Genomic DNA, 20,622 nt, shown 5'->3' on the forward strand with positions numbered 1-20,622 from the left:
TGTTTTTATGAACTGGGGCGGGGGGTTAGGTTTAGGCACAGGGGAGAGATGGTTTGGGGGTAGGAGTAGGGTTAGGATACCTACCAACAGGGACTTTTACTACCGAGATCTCAAGCGCCAGCATCCCATACCCAGCACATCTACAGTAAGGGTGTGTTCACTTAAATGCGGCAAAGTTAGACCTGAGCACATGTGAATAGTAGGCATATATCTCGCAGGTACTAAACCCCTGGCGCTTCTAATCGGCTGAATTTGTCTGGACCCCTCATACTAATAGTATATAAATAATTAGTGTGGCTGTTATGTTATATGAAGTCATAGCCATCTATAAGATTACTTAATTGATCATTGCTTTCAGACTGCGTAACTACATGTTTGTACTTAAATGATTTCATTTCTACTTATATTTTGTATTGCTGTATTTATTTGTATTGTACATGGTTAATGGTCCTGATTCAGAGATGTACGCAATGCCAATATTTGTGGAGTTCAGTGATTATCGGTAAACTGCGGATGCGTCTAAGTCGCACTATTCACGCATTAAAGTACATTACCAATGTCACTCGCAGAATGCATATGCAAATTAATTGACATTTAGGGTGTTTTTGGGGGGAGATAATGGGGGAGTGGCGGCAAGAATGCAAACGTGTCGCAATCATCTCAGGGGCGTGTTACAGGCTGTGCACGCGATCCGTAGGCAGTAAATATGGCTTTGGTGTCTCAGTACACCTGGCCCTTCTGTGCGACCATAGGGTTACTCTGGAGGCCGATTATCGAAGGATCTGTGCGGATGCTTGGATTTGCGAAGCCGCAAGTGGGTGTCTCAATACATTCCTCGGCGTCTGCGTCATTTGCATAGCTTCAGCTGCGGTGGCATTAGTGTATAGCTCTGAATCAGGCCCAATGTGGCTTTCACATTTACCATGCAACAATGTCCAGACACTATTCTATCTTATTTATATGACACTACATTAGAGCATTATATTGTGTACAATCTGAGTAATGTAGCATTTACTACTCAATTTACTGTCAAGCCACATCTAAGCACACGTTACTGTTGCAGAGTTACATTTGACTCAGCATACACACAGCATACATACATACATACACTTCAGATACATTCGACTCAGCATACACACTGCATACATACATACACTTCAGATACATTCGACTCTGCATACACACAGCATACATACATACATACACTTCAGATACATTCGACTCTGCATACACATGTACAGTAACTGTGTCATTTGTTTGCTGCAGAAATGTGTCCACCACTACATGAGGTACACAAAGTTCTCATACAACATGATTTAGACTGCAATTACAGTGATAGAGATTGGCCTTTTCTCACCACATATAAAGCAGGTTGTTTTCAGAACCTCTTCCTTTTTTTGTTTCTCACTCCTTAAATCTGCAAATGTGTCAATAATGACACCAAAAATGAGGTTCAGGACGATGATGATGACAATGAAGAAGAAGAGGAGATCATAAACCACACGAGCTGGAAAAAGAGATTCCTGTTGGCAAAACACAGAATTATTCATTTTCCGCAGGAACTAGGTCAGTGAAATAACTCTCCTGGCTACTCATACAGAACAGACTGCTGCATTTACTGACACAAACAAATCTGTTTTTACAGCTTCATGAATTTGTATTTTCTCACTTCTTTAGAAGGTTTTCTCAAAATGTCCCCAACACCTCCTCCATTCCTCAACCCGTGATTAAGTACGGTGACAATGCACATGAGCAGTGTATCACAAGCTCGTTCCCTGTCCTCTTCTTCATCTGAAGTATTCACAAATAGATACAAATGTAAAAGAGAAGGGGGACATGAAGATGGTCAGAGTAGCTTATTAGAACAAAATAATAATGAGACAGTGGAGTCGATTTATCAAAACCAAAGTTCAATTCTCCAGCAATAAAGAGGTCAATTTAACTGTAACACTTCTACATAAGATAATTGATATATGTGATAACGTGCAATATAATGTTTTTTTTTTTCAATAAAATAAAAATAAATAAATTACATAAATGAAAAAATGATAGAGTCTTAGGGGTAAATTTACTAAGAATCGTGTTTAGGTGAGATTGCAATCTCACGGGAGCTTTGCCTGTTTTTCCGACTCGCAAATTTACTAATGGCAAACGCATGTGAACTTGCAAAAAACAGACATCAAAACTCGCATGAGTTTACAAAACCCGACCAAATATACCATCGGCCAAACTCGCAAGTACTTTCCATAGGAAGCCATACAAATTACCCAAGAATCGAGTTTTGATACTCGCAAGAGAAATTACCAGACTCTCAACAAAATAGACTTTTCAAATAGACGACCTCCTGAGATGAGTGATTGCGTGAGTTTAGATGTGTTTGCATCTGTTCACAGGTGTTTCAAGTTGCAATTAGTGGGAAAACAATGATGATGTTTTTTAAAGGTGCTAAATCAGCTGCATTGGTTTGTGTGAAGCAAAAATGGCAATATATACTACCATTGGTATTCACTGCATGTGGCTGGGATTTCAGAGGCTCTACCACCAGGCTGGAAGGAACCAGGAGCAAGAAACTGAGCAGGAAATTAGGTAATGCAGGTATCACAAAGGCTGCTCAGTCCACATTTGTTTGGAGGTGTTTGAACCAGAATGCATTGGGCGATAGCAAAGTCAAAGAAATGTTCCGGATGAACTTTAACAACATATTCCATCTGTATGACCAAGTCAAACTAGACCTAGACCCTGACACAGCACATTCCCACTCTGTCTCAGACCTGCATAAGCTTCTGGCTTCACTTTCTGGGTACTGGTAGTTTTCAGTCTGTGACCGGAAAAGTTCTTGTGATATCCCAGTCAACATTCTCATGGTACCTACAGTAACTCTGGTAATGGCGGCATTTCAGTCACTAATGAATACCTGTATCTGTTTCCCTAGCTAGGAGTCACAGTGGCATGCAGTCAGGGTAGATTTTTTTTTTTAGCATTACGGGCATGCCTAATGTCCTGGGTGATATGGCATTCTTGCGGCGGGTCAATCTGCTGGCAGCCTTTCATCCAAACAGCACGTGGTGGGATTTCATGACCTCCTGCACAAGGACCATGTTCTACTCCACTGAAAAATTCCCATTGCGCCCCATCTTGGTCTTGCCCCTCTGCCTTGGGCACCTCATCACTGCTGCCTGTACTGCTCTATAGGGCCTCTTGTGATGCAACCTCCTCCACCTCACTCTCTCCCTACCTCTCCTCTGCCCTGGACATATTCCTTTCCCCCTCCCTATACAAATGCAAAACACACAGAAAAAAAGACAAACTAACACAAACCTTCTCTCCTACTACCCACACACATGCCACACACAAAAAACACTGACAGGACAAAAAAAAACAATCAAGAAAGACAGAAACATGAGACAAACAGATATATGACAAGACAATAAATAAGCACAAAACAATTTCCACACACCAAGCAGCAATCTATTCCAGTAGCCAAAAACTGTCCTTCACTACTAAACACACTCCTCACTTTCCCACTACAACCTCGTACCAACAAAACCCTCAAAGATTGGGTTGTTTGTGGTGTTTTTATATGCTTGGGCAGCGTGTACATGATGTGACTGCTTCAATTAGAACAAGTTTCTAGGATGATGCATGAATTCTCCTGTGTGTTTTCTAAACTCAACTATTCTCCTGTGTGTTTTCTAAACACATCCATTCTCACACATGTTTTATAAACACATCCATTCTCACGCGTGTTTTGCCTAAAACTCGCTCGACAAAACACGTTTGCATTCACCATCGAAAAACACGATTTTGCAAAACTCACTTCTTGGTAAATTTGCGAGTTTGGTCTGGGAAAACTCACGCGTGTTTGTGGGAACCTATTCGAGTTTAATCTCACCCAAACACGATTCTTAGTAAATTTATTCCTTAGAAAAGGTGTCACCCATTTATTGTATCTGGGAAGCTCTAACAAAGTCTAGAGTTTACAGTAGCGAAGCAATTAAACCAATTGACAAATAGACCCAGTTTGTTTAAGAAAAATTACTGAAAGTTGTAAAAGAGAAAACAATAGAAGCAAATAAAGTATTTATATTGATAGAAAAGTGGTAACATAATTGCGATTGTTGGAATATACACTATCATCTTATTATTCACCTTCAGGATCATCGAGTACTGTAACACCCGACGTGCAATCAGGTTGGTCCTTCCCACAGGATTCTGCAAAAGAGTTTGATCCCATTGTCTGTGTCATTGTGAGGGGAGCTGGGGAAAAACACTCATTAGAAGTATATTCATGGTTTTGTAACCCATCAGACTATGAGACCATCATTCATGCTTAAAAAAATGCCTTTTCTCCTGCTATGAATATGAGTATTTATATTAATATAAAAGTCAGTCTTATCTAACTTTCCCTACATGTACTGTATGTTGAATTGCCAGTGTCCTCCCAGCTCACCCTTGGGAAGATGATCAACTTCCATAATAAAGTCATCTTTTAAGAAGAGGAATCCCACAATGGAGAAGAGGTAGACCAGGATCAGGGCCAGCAGAGCAGTCAGAAGAATTGATCGCCCATTGCGTGTTACACTCTTGATCACGTTGAATAGTGTTTCTTCACGATATATCAGATCAAAAAGCTGGTGGTTGGAGATAATTAGAAACATATTAACGAAGACACCATTAACCTATACGCACTATATCTCATTCTACATTTCTGTACTAATGAACGAAATAGGCATAGAAAATCAATATTTTTTATTTCTGTAGCAATCTTGTAGAAGCAGCATGTACTCTAACATTAGGTAAGGACTGCTTAATAGAAAGACTCTTCCAAGGAAGTAGAGAGGAGAATAACTACTGCAGTCACAGGGATGTGGAGTTTAGTAGATATTATTCTGACCACATATTACAGTACACTATATATTTTTCTTAACTATGTTAAACGCCATCTATTCAGACATTTAACCTACGTTGTAACAGCCATTGCTGCTTCTGTAGCCTCATCTGTCCTGAAGATAAGATATAGTATTAATGGTGAGAAGTCACTACTAGGTAAGTGTCTGTCCTGAAGATGCTTCTTATTATACCATTGGCAAAGCAACCCTACTAACCGCATTTGTTTACATACCAAGATGCTGTAAAACAGTTCATTAACGAAGATCCCCAGGAAGCTGGTCAGAATATAGGCCACATGATATAGGAATTCCACATCCATCACCATGGCCTTGTAGCCTCGGATAAAGGTGCCACGATTGCCCACAAAACTAACCACAAAGACTATTTTATTGGTCAGCTGCAGAGAATAAAAAATAAGTGCAGTGAAGATAGGGAATGTGTAATGGTGGAGGTTTTATTGGCGGGTGGAGTAGACAGCTTCAAAAAAGTAACTAGCAAAGCAAACTTGGAACACAGATATTATATGCAGCACATTGTAAATGAGCCCATAAAGCTGGGTACGCACTGGCAGATATATTGGCTGATCAATTGATAGACCAATATATCGGGTCAGTGTGTACCAGCTATATATGTCCGTGAACGACTTCGTTCGCAGACATATCGCGTCTGCTGTGCTGCACAGCCGATGCCTAATATATCTGCAGATATATTGGGGCATCATGCTGTGTGTACAGGCTGTACACTTGCAGGGGCAGCCACGGTGAGAGGGAGCGACACGCCCCTGGCCAGTGGGACCCACCCCACACCAACACACAGAACACAGATGATGGTTGTTCAGTGTGTATTAACAACCATCATCTGCAGATATATCTGTTTAGTGTGTACCCAGCATTAGAAACCCAGTTGGCAGTACTGGAGGCGAGTGAATTATGCTACATGAAAAGAGAGAGAAAATAGTGAACATAGATAAAGAGAGAGTACATTGACAGGTTTGGGCTCTTATGTGTCCTAAATTTCCCAGGATGCTGACTTTTACCACATAAACAATGCTCATTTTTCTACAATTTATATAAATTGTTCCTGGATTAAGTTGCTAACAGAAAGCGAAGATGGCATTTACACCTAGGTAACAAGGCTGTCCTAGATTGCTGTTTAAAAAAAGCCCAAGGAAGAGGGATATATCGATGTGAATGGGCTCATGATATTTTTACTGCTATATTGCAGTTAATGTCATCTAATTCTGTTACAAAACACAAATGGAAAAATAAAACATGTAGAGACATTGGGCCTCATTCAGAGGCGGTTGGAGGATGCAAGCGGTCGCTCAGAAACTGGGTGGCCGCTTGCATCCTGACCGGCCGCCTCTGTTTCGGTTGTTAGGCTGTGGGTTAACACCCACAGCTCTAACGACCGCTAGGGTGATGGTCGCGAAGGTCATTGACCATCGCGACCATCAGGGCTTACGACGAGACCCTAGGGTAGGGTCTCACTTGTCGTAAGCCCCGGAGAGCTTCTGACTTCACTAGTGATGTCAGTGGGGCCTCCCCCAAACGGCAGGCGTTCCCATGGGAACGCCTCCGTTTGGGCTGCCACCCCCCCGGCCCGCCTTCCAAACGGGGCGAGCTGTCAATCAACATCGACAGCTCGCTCCCTTTGGAAAGAGACCCGCTACGTCTGGCTGAAGGAGCCGGCTCCCTCGTGCACATGCGCACTGGAGAAACATCGAGGCGGCCGTGCGGTCGTAGACCGTACGGCCGCCTCTGAATACAGCCCTTTGTTACAACAGATTTGTTATGGCTTTCTGTGCTTTTGTGTCCTAAAATAAAAAGTCAGCCCCTTCTCTTTTCATGTAGCATGTCCTGTAATAAACATGTATTTCCACAAGCAGAAAGGGCATTAATGTCTTACATTTAGAGCTCCCAGTATGTTCAGTGTTGGGCCAATTCCCAGATAATACACAGAACGCAGGATCAATGCTACAATCAGAGGCCGTAGACCATATCGCTTAGTGAAAAGTGACATAACCGAGAAACAAATCATGGCCCAAAAAAGCAGAGAAATAAGAGGTGAATCCAGTATTCCTATAAAACAAAACAGGGGTGAGGGCGCAAGTCTGAGATGTACCAAATCATTTCTATATAATATACAACTGCTAAAATTAATATGCTTAAATATTAATTCTTAAATCATTATCTTATTAGAATATGTTGGTTTAAAGTTATGTTGATAGAACTGACATTTGTGGAGAATTTAGTATCTTACAACTTACTAACAAACAACAGCTCTTCTTATACAATGGGTCTAATGCCGCATACACACTAGACTAGACGATAAGTTGAATGATATGAACGATATCATTATCGTTCATCGCGTTAAATATCGTCCAGTGTGTATGCAAGACATCGTTAACGATGCGCGCTACCACGGATCGCTAACAATGTCTTTCATTGCCCGTACTTGCAGGGCAACCTGACGATATCGGGGATGAGGGAGGGTACCATCACTGAACAATATTGTTAACGGATATCATTCAGTGTGTATGCTCAATGTCGTTAACGACATTGAGCCCGGCAGTTCAGGGGAAACACTTAATGATATCACTCATGGTGCATATTGTTCAGTATGTATGCGGCTTTACAGATGTTTGTAGCCCGAGTATAAAGGGTTTATATGTACTACCTTTTCCACTGCTGCTAAGACCTTTTCAATCTTCCCTCATATTATATATGAGATAATACACATCCTGTTGTACTATTTAGGCATATTAGAAGTAACTGAGGTGTCCTGTGACTACATAAAAGCACAACGCTGTAGACTGCGGACCTGCATACAGGTAACAGAAATACAAGGTGACATTATCCCGAACATGAAACTATTTCTAGTGAACACTGAAGTCATGACATCAAAACTCATTGCTTAAACATATATTATTTACATGAGTTTATAACATAAAATAATATCGCTTGTTTGTTATAAACAAATATGCTGAGACTGCATGCTATTGCTTATATGTACAGTATCTTCAGTGAGCCCCTATATTCTAGTGTAAGTTTAAGTGAAAACAATCATACATACATACATACAAAAAAGTATTAACAAAATGTTGTATTAGGACTGAATCAGACATCAGCCATAAAGCGGTGTGCATACGGTGCTGTCTGACAGCGCATATGGATCTGATTTTTTTTTTAAACTGTTTTTATCGAAACATCAATAAAAAAAGCAAAACATTGATACATGACGATTGTTCAACAGAATGAACAGAAAGAGACATCTGCCTCGTAGTCAACAAATAGAGCAACCAATGTTCTGGGTTCTGATACTGATGCCAGGAAATCTCCTTTCAATACTACCAAATGTTAATATCTTGCTTCATCCTTGTTAAACTGATATACATGCACAATGCATTATAAATAGATTATAAATATACATGCCCTTGAAAAAATATATTTGGCTTTTGCCACATAGCCAACACCATCACTTTCTACGCTTCAGTTTCCATAAATGAGTTCCTCAATGTAGTACAAAATAGTAAATGTTAGCCAGTATTACCATTTGTTTTTAGGAATGTGGTCAATATCCCAACCACTGGCATTCCGGCGGTTAGAATGCCGGCGCCGGGATCCCGACCGCCGGAATCCAGAAGGTAAGTAGCGGGGTTAGGGGTAGGGTTAGGCACTAAGGGGGGAGGGTTAGGTTTAGGGTGTGGGGAGGGGGAGTTAGGTTCAGGGGAGAGAGAGGAAGGGGAGGGTTAGGATACCGACTGACAGGTGTCTGTATAATAACCCTGTCGGGATCTCGGTGTTGGGATTCTGACAGCCGGGATCCCGAGCACCGGCTTCCCATACCCATCTCATTTTAGATACAGGAAAGAAAAACGAACCTACGCATAATATAAAATATGAATCATTTGCATGAACTGCATCTATTGAACGTTCAGAAAGACATATTTTAAAAACAACTTACCTACAGACATTCCCTCTACATAGGGGTAAAAGAAGGCTATGATTAGGTTAATGAAAACGGCTAGGTTGAAGGAAATGGTTCCCCAAAGTGTCATTCTGCGAGAAAACCAGTATATTAATGGCATGCCTGAAAAAAGATAGAAGATAATGAGTAGGTTCACATTACTAATAGATACAAGTATAGCTTAGAAGATCATAGGTAGGGAAAAGCAGTTTATTAATGAACTTTATGCTACTGGATACAGGAAATAATTTGCAGGTCATTATTTTTATACTAGTAAAACGTGTACAATAGTATGTTGCAGATATTTTTATCTATACAGATCTTCTTAATAATTGTCAGTGACTCTAAAGATGGGTACACACTGATATATATAACGCCTGTTCCATTGAACGGGCGATATATCTATAGTGCATCGCCAGGTGTGTACAATGCATATGTATTTGAACAACATAGTTCACAGACATATCGATCAGTGCGGTAGATGGCCGATATAACCCATCGACCTAGTGTGTACCTAGCTTAATTGTAGTTAGTCTAGGATAGCTTTAAGTGGCTTGGATAAACAATTGATAGTGCTACAGCTATTGTGTCTATGCACAGGCTCTGCATTGTTTGTGGCTCACACATTTAATATTACCACTGTTGTTCCTCACACTGTCCCTGCAATTTCCCTGCTAGTTAAACAGATTTGCAGTGCATAATCACAGTGACGTTAGCAGGAGGAGGCAAGTGGTGATTATGTTTGTGGGTAAGACGGAATCGGTATGAGATGCCGGCACTCGGAATCCCAGCAGTTACAATCCCAACGCCGGCATCACGAAAGGGTTAACATACCGACACTTGTTAGTCGGTATGCTAACCCTCCCTCTCCCCTACCCTAACCCCACCTTTTTGGTGCCTAACTCTAACCTCCCCCCCCTATTGCCTGACCCTAACCTCCCCGTCCTCGGGCCTTACCTTAACCCTCCCCCCTTAGTGCCTAACCCGCCTCCTACTGCCTAACCCCCAACCCCGCACCCTAAACCTAGCTCCCCCCCTAACATCCGATACTTGCCTTCGGTATCCCGGTGGTCGGAATGATGGAGCCGAGCTTCTGACCGGCCCCAGGATTTTGGCGGTAATAGTAGCATCGGCATCCAGACCGCCAAGATGCCGAATGCATACCAGTAAGACATCACCAAACAGCAGCAGTTATTCACTTTAACTTTAGACATAGGGTTTTGGATAAAAGATCCCATACCATTACCTGTATATGTTGTTGTGCGGATTTTGAAAATCACACAAAGTTAAATTTTATTTATTTTCATGCAAAATATTAAAAAGTATAGTCAATCAAAACTTTTTACCCATTATTTATTTTAATTCATGTCATGTAGGAGCAGCAAACATGTAAAATTTGCCACTGATTAGCTTTTACTGGCTGTGGCATCTTACCCACGGAATATTGTATACAGATGTGTCCTCATAAATCGATGCTGCAGTCAAGCCAACAGCCCCTCTCCGCGTGCCAGGTCCCGTACGACTCTGCTTGCACCAAGAGTCTTTTCTGCATCTTGCATCTTAATCATAATGCTATGTGACTGATATGCACCAGGAGACTCTGCTGATTAATTGATATGCAACACTTGTATATCTGTGTGCGACGGAGTCTGAATCTTTATACTAACTGTTACAATGCAGCGGGTGCGGCTTTTCTCCATGCCAAGTTCCGTTGTGCTTCATTTACAGACTCAGTCGCACACGAATAAACAAGTGTTACATATCAAATTAATCAGTTCAGTCTCCTGGTGGGTCTTAGGGCCTGATTCAGAGGCGCTCGCTATTTGCGAGCACTCGCTCTGAATCAGGGCAGATTTTTTTTCTAAAATCCGCCTCCAGACCGCTCGCATAGCTGTGGGTGACCACCCACAGCTTTTGCGAGCAGCCTGGCGATGGTCGCGATTATCATGATCATCGGGCTTGCGACGAGACCCTTGTGGTAGGGTCTCGGTTCCCACAAGCCCGAGTGAACTTCCTGCTCTAATAGAGCAGGAAGTTCACTACTGACATCATGAATGATGTCAGTAGGGCCGCCCACAAACGGCAGGCGTTCCTTTGGGAACGCCTCCGTTTGTCCAGCCACCTTGCCTACAAAACGGGGCGAGCTGTCGTTCAACACCGACAGCCAAGTTCTCACTCGCTCCGGGGCTCGCGCACGCCACGTGTGCGCACTGGCCGACCATCGACCCGCTTGCGAGTGTTATGCGCTCGCGAGCGGGTCTGAATCAGGCCCTTAGTCCATCATATTGCCTCTAAGATGCATTTTCCGGTGATAAAGACGCAAGATGGTTTAAGTGCCATCATTGAATGCACTGGATGCCAGCCCAGCTATTACCACCTCTTTTCATAGCAGGAGAAATTTTGCTCTTATCCATGCAATTCTAGGAGTATAACAACTGCTGAAACCACACAAATGTCCACCTCCTATGACAGACCATATTAAGAGCTTATCTGAGCGTGACATACTTCGCAGTTTCTTCTGCCACTCCATCTCATTATGAAGAAAAGATGACTGGTCAAAGAAATCGCTAACTTTGCTGCTCTGTTCATCCTGCTCTGTGGTTGTGAATACTCGGTGCTTTGTCTCCTCTGTGAGGAATTTACAGATACTTGGAACAGGAAACACAATTTGTTCCATGCTTCTGTCTGAACGCACAATCTGTGAACAACAAGAGCACATAAATCAGAAAGAACACCCCATGCAGTATTCACATTTAGGAAACTGGAAATGTGTAATATACATATGTTCAATAATGGCATCAACAGTTATGAAGCCTGATGCAAAAAGGTGAAATCATATTGCTTGAGATAACTGCCACATTATAGGCCTTCCCTTATGTCTCTATCATACATGCTATTATAAAGTAGAAGTAAATGGCAAAATACTCACCTCAATCTGTGCAGTATGTTTTTCGTAGTATACTAAAGCATCCTCTTTCTCTTCTTCTATAGGGGCAGTTTTCGATTTTAACATTTGTGTTAGCTGTTTATTATTTAGACTTAACTGCAAAGAAATGAATAAATAATATTAATAAATGTTAAATCCCATTTTAAACAGGTCACTGAGAAGTGAGTGTTGTCAAACACTGCATAAGTCACATTACTTTCCGAGTAGCATTTATTTAAAAGGAGAAATACACAAATACACAAATAATGTGCTTGCCATCTGCAATTTGATCAGTTACTAGAATGCAGAGCAATAAGTATCTATCGTCACCAGATTAGCACCATGTAACTGATCATATTGAGCAGTGGAGCCACAGCGAGACTATTAGCTAGAGAGTGATATGAGCATTACATTTATATGGGAGAGGTACAAGGACACATGCATACACATTACAGTGTAAATTCCATGTGGATAACAGTGGAAGAATGAATACAGTATGCCAGCACCAATGAGCCATAAAAGAATGAGAAATAGCTTTGCTTTCACGGTAATTCTATAGTAAAACATTTGGGTAGGGCTATTTTGCACAGATAACATTGTTTCTCTGTGTGCTGCCTTTTATTAAGATGTGTGGAGATGGACTTCTTTCTCACTCTGTCACCAAACGTTTACAATATCCTCAATAACCAAATCATTAGACAGAATGGTGGAATACTTGCTGTGATTTACCAAACAACGGCTAAACAAAGCGTATCTCAGGCCTGTACCCTTCATTTCTTTGGCAAGTTTTGAAAAATGATTAACTCCAATTGTTAATAAGAAAAAAATGTAAATTATTGTTATTCAATTATTCTGGTTCTTTCTAGTAGAAATAAAGATACATTATAGTTGCATTTAAGATAGCTATATGTTTGTTGGAGTACACACTATAGTAAATAGAATTTGCATATCACTGTATTATCAAGTGTAAAATGTAATGAAAAATTGAAACGTTCCAGCCGTCCTGTAAGGTAAATGCATGTGTATAATGAGAATGGAATTAGACCAAACTACATGAAAACGACAGAATAAAAGTCTGATTTGCATTCTTGAGATACCGTATCAGTAAATAGCAGTTTTCGGGGTGTTCTACGCCCAGTGTGAGGCTGTTATTGCTCCCTTAAGCTAACTTGGAGGCATAGACACTTGGGTTCTCTGCGGTATGGCAGTATAAGGTAAAGTAGCACAAAAATAGGGACGTCAGAGAACAGGTTCATACCTTAGGTATATGGAAAGGTTCTGGAGTACATTTGAAGGTTTAATAAAGAAAAAATGCACACTAAAGGAAATCACTCATACTCCACCTGAAACAGGCCAGGCAGAAAACGTTCAATTCAAATTCCAATCCAGCAGCATGTTTTCTAACAGCTGACATGTGTGTACTCTACAACTATCACAGTTACCTAATTGTTCCAGCACATCAGTTTAATATTGTGCTATGGTAAAGTTATCTGAAATTATTGATGATAATATTCCCTTACTAAGCAAATAAATTATAAGAATCTTTCTCAAACTGTAAATAATTCAACATCGACAAGTTTCATTAATTGTTGTTTAATCATGCTAATATGCTTTCTTGTTTGTGGTTCTATCCATTATTGCACAAAAGAATTGAAAGTTCAGTTTAAATGAAACATAAGTTAATGACCACTTTCTTCATTTAAATAGTTCTTTCATGTGGGCCCTTAACTACACCTCAGACCTTATTCCTCAATGCCAGTCCCAAATCCCTAACTCCAATACATCCCTCCAATGTGAAATGATTATTCCAAAAATCTGTAGGCAAAAGAATTAAAACCAAAATACATTAGCCTCCAAACGTCCAGGACTGTAGTCAACTCAGGCAGTTGCATTTGTCACCTCTTTGTCTGCAAAATGTCAATCTTTTCCAGATCTTTCTATGCCTCTATGACCCAACACATCCCTCACTGGTAGGTCACTTAACTAAACGTAACACATCTACAAAAAAAAGTGACAGGAAGCTCTGGGAGGCAATAAAACAACTATGGAGAAGAGAAGTCAAACAATGATAACAACTGAATGCATAGTGCTGCAAGCAGACACCATGTAAAATTCTATTACAACAATATTTCTATAGATCCATTAAAATTTACTTTACACTAATAACTAAAAAAGTTATAGGATTAGAACGGAATTGTGAAAATAATTTTTGTTTGTGTTTTATCTAAATGTGAAGTAAAGAGAGGGATAGCAAAATTTTCTCAGCACATTGAGAATCGCATAATCATGTTATATTATCGAATGTTGTTAAATTAGTAAATGTTATGTTTCTCTTATTAAACAAGAACTCTAAACATACTCTTCATCAATCTAGACATCCCTATGTGGTGACAACTGCTTAAGGAGGTGGTGTTTATGTATGATATCTAAGAGATATCCATTTTGGACATCCCCTGATCTTCCTGATGTGGCCCTTTCCCAAATACCTGTGAGATTTTTGCTTAGATTTCTGTGACACTGACTGTATCGGCAGCTGGGTATGGTGAGCTGACCATGCCATTTCACTGGCATATTACATTGGGACTTTCCAACTGGTTACCTCGGCAGATGAGTTGCATGACCAGCAGCCAATGTAATAATCTGTGTGCTCAGTCTTTGATACCCCAATCAATAGGGCTGAAAAAGTCAGGGCTTTCACATAGAAGTCTAGGGTATTTTCAGGTTGGGATGGGGTGTCACAAACTTAAGGAGCAATATATGTGAAAGATGGGCATATTGTTTTCTATTTTAATTAGTATATTGCATTGTGGCGATGCTTATAAAGCAATACTGGAAATGTTATTTATAATTAATCCAACAGAAATGTTTCACCTAAAAAAATCAAACCTCCCTGAACATTCCCAGTCCTGATAAATGTTGGCAATTAGAACTGTCTTACACTTTGACTGTCTCACAGTTTAGATTAATAAATTAAATTAACTTTCCATTTAATTATCCAGAGCTGCCAAGAGAATTGGAAATTCAGGAAGAATGTGAGAATTCAGAGTCTCCTAAATTTTTATCGGCTGTGTCTGGAAAGAGACATTAAAGGTCATTCACGAACATGCAAAATTGCAAAAGAGTAATGCAAATGCTGTTTTGTGATGATGTGTGGCAAATGTACTGGTTTTACAGGCAAGCACAAGGATATGCAGGCAGGCCTGCCAAGAGCTGCGGCGGGCCCGGGCAACAGGGGGCGTGGCCTAATTGTGGGAGGTGTGTCCATGCCCCCTTCGGGGGGGTGGAGGGGAGAGATTTTCAGCGCCACGAAGCGGTGAGAGAGTTTCAGCGCTCTAAGCCCCCTCAGCCCGGCGCAAAGCCAGGGGGGGGTGCGATCAGTGTGATCGCTCCCCCCCACAGGCACAGGAGACTGCTCCCACGCTGTGTGCTAGGCTGCTATGAGAGAGGGAAATGGGGGCGGCAACGGACCCGGACCCCCACCAGGCCCTTCAGGTAGCCTGGGCCTGGGTAATTTGTACCCGCTCCCCCCCCTCTCGGCGCCCCTGTATGCAGGCCAAGAAAGTGACTTTTGCAGTGATATAAGCAATTGCAGTGCATGATGGGAAGAGTTTGCATGATCAGAAACATTCTTTTACTACATGCAAAGATTTGAATTTGCAGGATAGGATTATGTAAATAAGCTGGTAGGTTTGAAGAAAGAGCATTTGCTAATTAGTGGAGACACAGCCTTCTCTGGATTCACAAAGGGCCTGATTTAGTTGTTATTATTATCCTTATGGCGTCACAAGGGTTCCGTAGTGCCTTAGAATGTCTCTCATTCCAGCCCCTCCATGTCCCTCCCTTTGCCCCCTCCACGTCTCTCCCTTTGCCGCTCACCATGTTTCTCCTTTTTCCCCTTTCCATGTTTCTCATTGCAGCTCCCTCCATGTCTCTCATTCCAGCCCCTCCATGTCCCTCCCTTTGTCGCTGATTGCAGCCCCCTCCATATCTCTCCCTTTGCCGCTCACCATGTTTCTCCTTTTTCCCCTTTCCATGTTTCTCATTGCAGCTCCCTCCATGTCTCTCATTCCAGCCCCTCCATGTCCCTCCCTTTGCCCCCTCCACGTCTCTCCCTTTGCCCCTTTCCATGTCTCTCATTGCAACCCCTCCATGCCACTCCATTTGCCCCTCTCTATGCCTCTCCAATTGCGGCCCCCTTACTTACCTTTAGTTGTGATCGCCAGCGCCATTTTGCAGCATCACTCCACAAATCACAAAGGAAGTGTGATCAAACACATACTGCATTGTGGGACCTAAATCAGCAACAGACAGCCTTGCGATTCACTGCCTGACGCTTTCCATCGACAGGACTGCTCCCACACGCTCCCACCACAGTGACACCCCGGTAAGAGCACAGCGGCACCCCATGGAGCCGTGGTGCACAGTTTGGGAAACCACTGGGTTAGGATGAGAGTTGATCATGTGCGATTTCTCACTGATTTGGAAGTGCAAAAATATGCAAATATCAGCTTGAGCATTCCTCTTGTATACTCCCATGCAATGGACTAAGCTAACTCTGCGACGCCCATTATGCATATGTGAGCAATACTCAAATGGTGGATCTGATCTCTTCACTATCGGTCCCAATGCTGAATCTCCAAGCAGCCCCTTGTAACTTTCTCAATATATAGACACCGTGGCTTGCGCTTCTGCGAAGGAGAACGCAACCACATGCCGAAGCACGCCCATATTTGTGAAACTGCAAATGGGAACGCCTCCGTCTGGGCAGCAACGCCCCCGGCACGCCCACCAAAGGGGGCGTGCTGTCACTCACCATCGACAGCATGCCCCCTTTGGTGCGGGTCTCGCGCATGCGCACGACGGAGCTCCCTCCGTTGTGCGCATGCGCACTAGGGCACCATCGACCCGCTTGCGAGCGCTCAGGGCTCGCGAGAGGGTCTGAATCAGGCTCTGTGTTTGATGGACAAGGAAGAGAACAAAAAAAAGAAGTGGTGTTGCCTGTAATGTTTTTAAGGTAGTAAATAATCCTTAATACAAAAGAAGCAGACAGACAGAGAGACAGAGAGATGAGACAACACTAGAAAAAGAACATGGTAATAATAGTTAAGAACCGCTGAAGATTTATGTATAGATAGATGGGTTTACATTTATTTAATAGTGACAGAGACATTCAGTAATAATTACCATGGTAGAGATACTCTCTTCTTCCTCTTGAACCCTATCAACTGTCTTTAAAAGATGTTGAAGTTGTCTATTGTGGCGTGCCAGCTAAAACACAGCAACAAAAATATAAAAACAATTAAGCACATGTCCTTACTTAAATGTGCATTAAAATGAAGTATACAGTAAAATGTAGAATACAGCACTACCAAATACCTGAAGGCATATTATGCTGGAGAATTCTATGACCTCTTAGTAATATACAACTATTACAGGCTTTTCATTATGGAATAGCTTTAAAAGTCCAAACATGCTACATGAGATAAAAAAGGCCCAGACCAATTAAACATTTCTATGCAAAATTACTTTATTTTGACTAAGTAATGATATACTCATTGACTGGAAGATTACAAACTTTGAAAAGAGAGGGATAAAATACCAACCAATCACCTTCTGTCATTTTACAGGCTGTATTTGAAAAAAAAATCAAAGTTATGGTATAACAAACCTTAGATAATTATTTTTCTTCAAATGTATCTTTATGTATGTTTCTTCAAAAGTATCAAATGCATAGAATTTGATAAAAGTATGGACGGAAGACCAAGTGGCTGCCTTGCACAGCTGTTCAGACGAGGCGCCATGTCTAACTGCTCACGATGGTCCGACAGACCGAGTAGAATGTGCTGTCACCTTGTTAGGAACAGGGAGATCAGCCTGTGTATAGACTTGAGCAATAGTCATAAGCAGCCAGTGAGCCAAAGTCTGCTTGTTTGCTGGCCAGCCTCATTTGTGAAACCCATTTAACACAAAGAGCGAATCTGATTTCCTGATGGAGCTGGTACAATGCACGTAGATACGAAGGGCTCGAATCACATCCAGGGAAGTTAAACCTGTACACAGGTTTGAAGACTGAAAAGCCGGGACTACAATTTCCTCATTGATATGAAAACGGGAAACTATCTTTGGAAGGTGACCCACCTTAGTACGAAGGACAGATCTATTATGATGAAGAATCAAATGTGGAGAGCAACATGACAGAGCTGCCAAGTCAGAAACTCTACGAGCTGAGGAGATGAGGAAGAGAAAAACTGTCTTCGCTGTCAACCATCTTAAGTCCACCTTATCCAAGGGTTCAAAGGGGGGAGCTTGCAGCGCCCTCAGAACCAAGGATAAATCCCACGGTGCTACCGGAAGGACAAACGGAGATTGCAATCGGAGCCCCCTGCATAAATGTTCTTACATCTGCCAGGGGCGCAATTCTGCGTTGGAACAAAACTGACAAAGCAGAAACTTGAACCCTCAAGGTAGCCAGGTGCAGACCTAAGTCCAACCCAGCCCACAGAAAAGCAAGTACTCTTGAAATCTTTAAAACCTTAGGGTCATATTTTGTTTGGGAACACCAACTAAAATATGAATGCCAAATCCTGTGATAAATGCGGGCTGAAGCAGGCTTCCTTGCCCTAATCATCGTCTGGATCACAGAAGCAGAGACACCTTTGGCTTTTAAGACGGAAGCCTCAATAGCCACGCCGCCAAAGCAAATCCGGATATAGGTACTAGCAAATCGGTTGTAGAGGCAGCAGAAGAGGCCTGTCTATGGATAGACATGTCAGATCGGTAAACCAATGTCTCCTGGGCCAGGCAGGAACTATTAGTATTTACCTGCAGCCTTCCTGCTTGAACTTTCTGACAACTCTTAGGAGGAGGGATATCGGAAGAAAAAGGTATGCCAACCTAAAGTTCCACTTCACCGGCAGAACGTCCACGAAGGTGGCTAAGGGGTCCCTCATTCTGGAGCCGTACCTGGAAACCTTGTGGTTGTGGCGTGATGCCATGAGGTCTATGTCTGGTAGCCCCCACCTGTCCACCAGGAGTTGAAAGACGTCCAGATGAAGAGCCCATTCTCCGGCGTGTATGTCCTGACGACTTAGGGAGTCCGCTTCCCAGTTGAGGACTCCTGGAATGAATATTGCCGAGATTACTGGAAGATGGCATACTGCCCACTGCAGAATGTTTGCACTGCCCTCATGGCTGCCGGACTTCGTGTGCCTCCCTGATGGTTGATGTAGGCCACTGTGGTCGCGATGTCGGACTGAATCTGGACAGTCCTGCTGTGAAGAAGGTCCTGTGCCAGACTGAGCGCTCTGTGCACTGCACGAAGCTCCAAGGTATTTATCGGTAGGTGACTTTCCTGATCTGTCTATCTTCCCTGAAAGGTGTGATGACCTGTCACCACTCCCCATCCTTGCAGACTTGCGTCTGTGGTGATGAGTACACAATCTGGGACCCATAACAGGTGATCCTTGTCTAAATGAGTCATCTGCAGCCACCAAGCGAGGGAGAGTCGAACCATCCCACTGAGACAGAATCCATTGCTGCAGGGACCTGGAGTGGAACTGGTTATACGCCACCATATCGAATGTGGACACCATGGAGCCCAGCACCTGCATTGCCAGGTGAACTGACACGCTTTGTTTGCAAAGTAGACTGGGCACACGAGACTGTAGTGCCGCAATCTTGTCCTCTGGTAGGAGAATCCTCTGGCCCAGAGAGTCCAGCAGCACCCCCAAGTGAACCATCTGCTGAGTTGGAGAAGGAGGACTTTCCAATTTATTATCCAGCTGTGCTATTGTAAGCAGACAATGGTTATCTGAAGATGACACTAATAACTCCTGCTATTGTGATAATATTAGGAGGTCGTCCAAATATGGCAGTATCCTGACCCCTAGTCGTCTGAGATGAGCCATCATCACTGCCATTATTTTGGTAAATACCCAAGTGGCTGTGGCCATCCCAAAGGGTAGAGCCTGAAATTGGTAATGGTGCTGATCTACCGCCAATCTCAGAAATTTTTGGTGGGATCGTGCAATCGGAACATGCAGATATGTATCCTGTATATCCAGGGAGACCATAAAATCTACAGGCTCCATTGCCAGCATAATTGACCGTAGGGTTTCCATATGGAATTTGGGCACATGGACGAATCTGTTGAGAGACTTCAGATTCAGGATAGGGCGATGTGACATATATGGCTTCTGAATCAAAAACAAATTTGAATAATAACCCCTTCCCTGTTGCGTCACAGGAACGGGGATTATGACCCTGACCTCAGGAAGGCCCCAATAGACTCCTGGAAGGCCAAGGACCTGACCGTGTCTAAAGGCAGGGTTGTACCAACAAACCTTTGAGGGGGATGCCTCAGGAATGTGATGGCGTAACCTTGAGAGATCACCTCTCGAACCCAGGCAACTGTCGTGGTCTGATGCCAGACATGAGGAAAACTGTAGGAGTCGGCATCCAAAAACCTGAGACACCCCAGGAGGAGGCCCGCCCCTTCAGGCAGTGGGCTTACCGTCCGGCTGGAAAGCAGGATACTTGGCTGACCAGGATTTATTGGTCTGCCATCTCTTGTGGGAATTATCCTGTCTAGAGGAGGACTATCCCTTTGCCCTACCCTGTGGGCGAAAGGACTGAGCTGGTGACTGCCTATACTTAGGTGTAGTTGTAGATTGCAACCCCGCAGATTTAGATGTCGCCAAAGAAGACACCATGTCATCCAGCTCTGGCCCAAACAGTACCTTCCCCACAAAAGGCAAAGATTCCAGGGCTTTCTTGGAATGTATCAACCTTCCAGTTTCTTCGAGCTGCAACTGAAGCTGCCGATACCATAGAAGCTA

General features: G+C 42.7%; 1 protein-coding gene across 1 annotated transcript in view; it reads right to left on the reverse strand.

Moving 5' to 3' along the window:
- Positions 1 to 20,622, reverse strand: part of ITPR3 (inositol 1,4,5-trisphosphate receptor type 3) — a gene marked incomplete at its 3' end in the record, with an annotated part of 283,455 nt that overhangs the window by 43,620 nt on the left and 219,213 nt on the right. The window contains exons 46-55 of the mRNA XM_088455962.1: positions 16,970 to 17,053; positions 11,789 to 11,902; positions 11,365 to 11,557; positions 8,857 to 8,982; positions 6,799 to 6,971; positions 5,123 to 5,287; positions 4,451 to 4,631; positions 4,150 to 4,257; positions 1,670 to 1,791; positions 1,358 to 1,523 (exon numbers count right to left, since the gene is read on the reverse strand). Of these exons, the coding sequence (XP_088312088.1) occupies positions 1,358 to 1,523; positions 1,670 to 1,791; positions 4,150 to 4,257; positions 4,451 to 4,631; positions 5,123 to 5,287; positions 6,799 to 6,971; positions 8,857 to 8,982; positions 11,365 to 11,557; positions 11,789 to 11,902; positions 16,970 to 17,053 (1,432 nt within the window). The remainder of the gene's footprint in view (positions 1 to 1,357; positions 1,524 to 1,669; positions 1,792 to 4,149; positions 4,258 to 4,450; positions 4,632 to 5,122; positions 5,288 to 6,798; positions 6,972 to 8,856; positions 8,983 to 11,364; positions 11,558 to 11,788; positions 11,903 to 16,969; positions 17,054 to 20,622) is intronic.

Source organism: Taudactylus pleione, unplaced genomic scaffold, assembly GCF_031769625.1.
Source record: "Taudactylus pleione unplaced genomic scaffold, aTauple2 ptg000682l, whole genome shotgun sequence".
Taxonomy (NCBI): domain Eukaryota; kingdom Metazoa; phylum Chordata; class Amphibia; order Anura; family Myobatrachidae; genus Taudactylus; species Taudactylus pleione.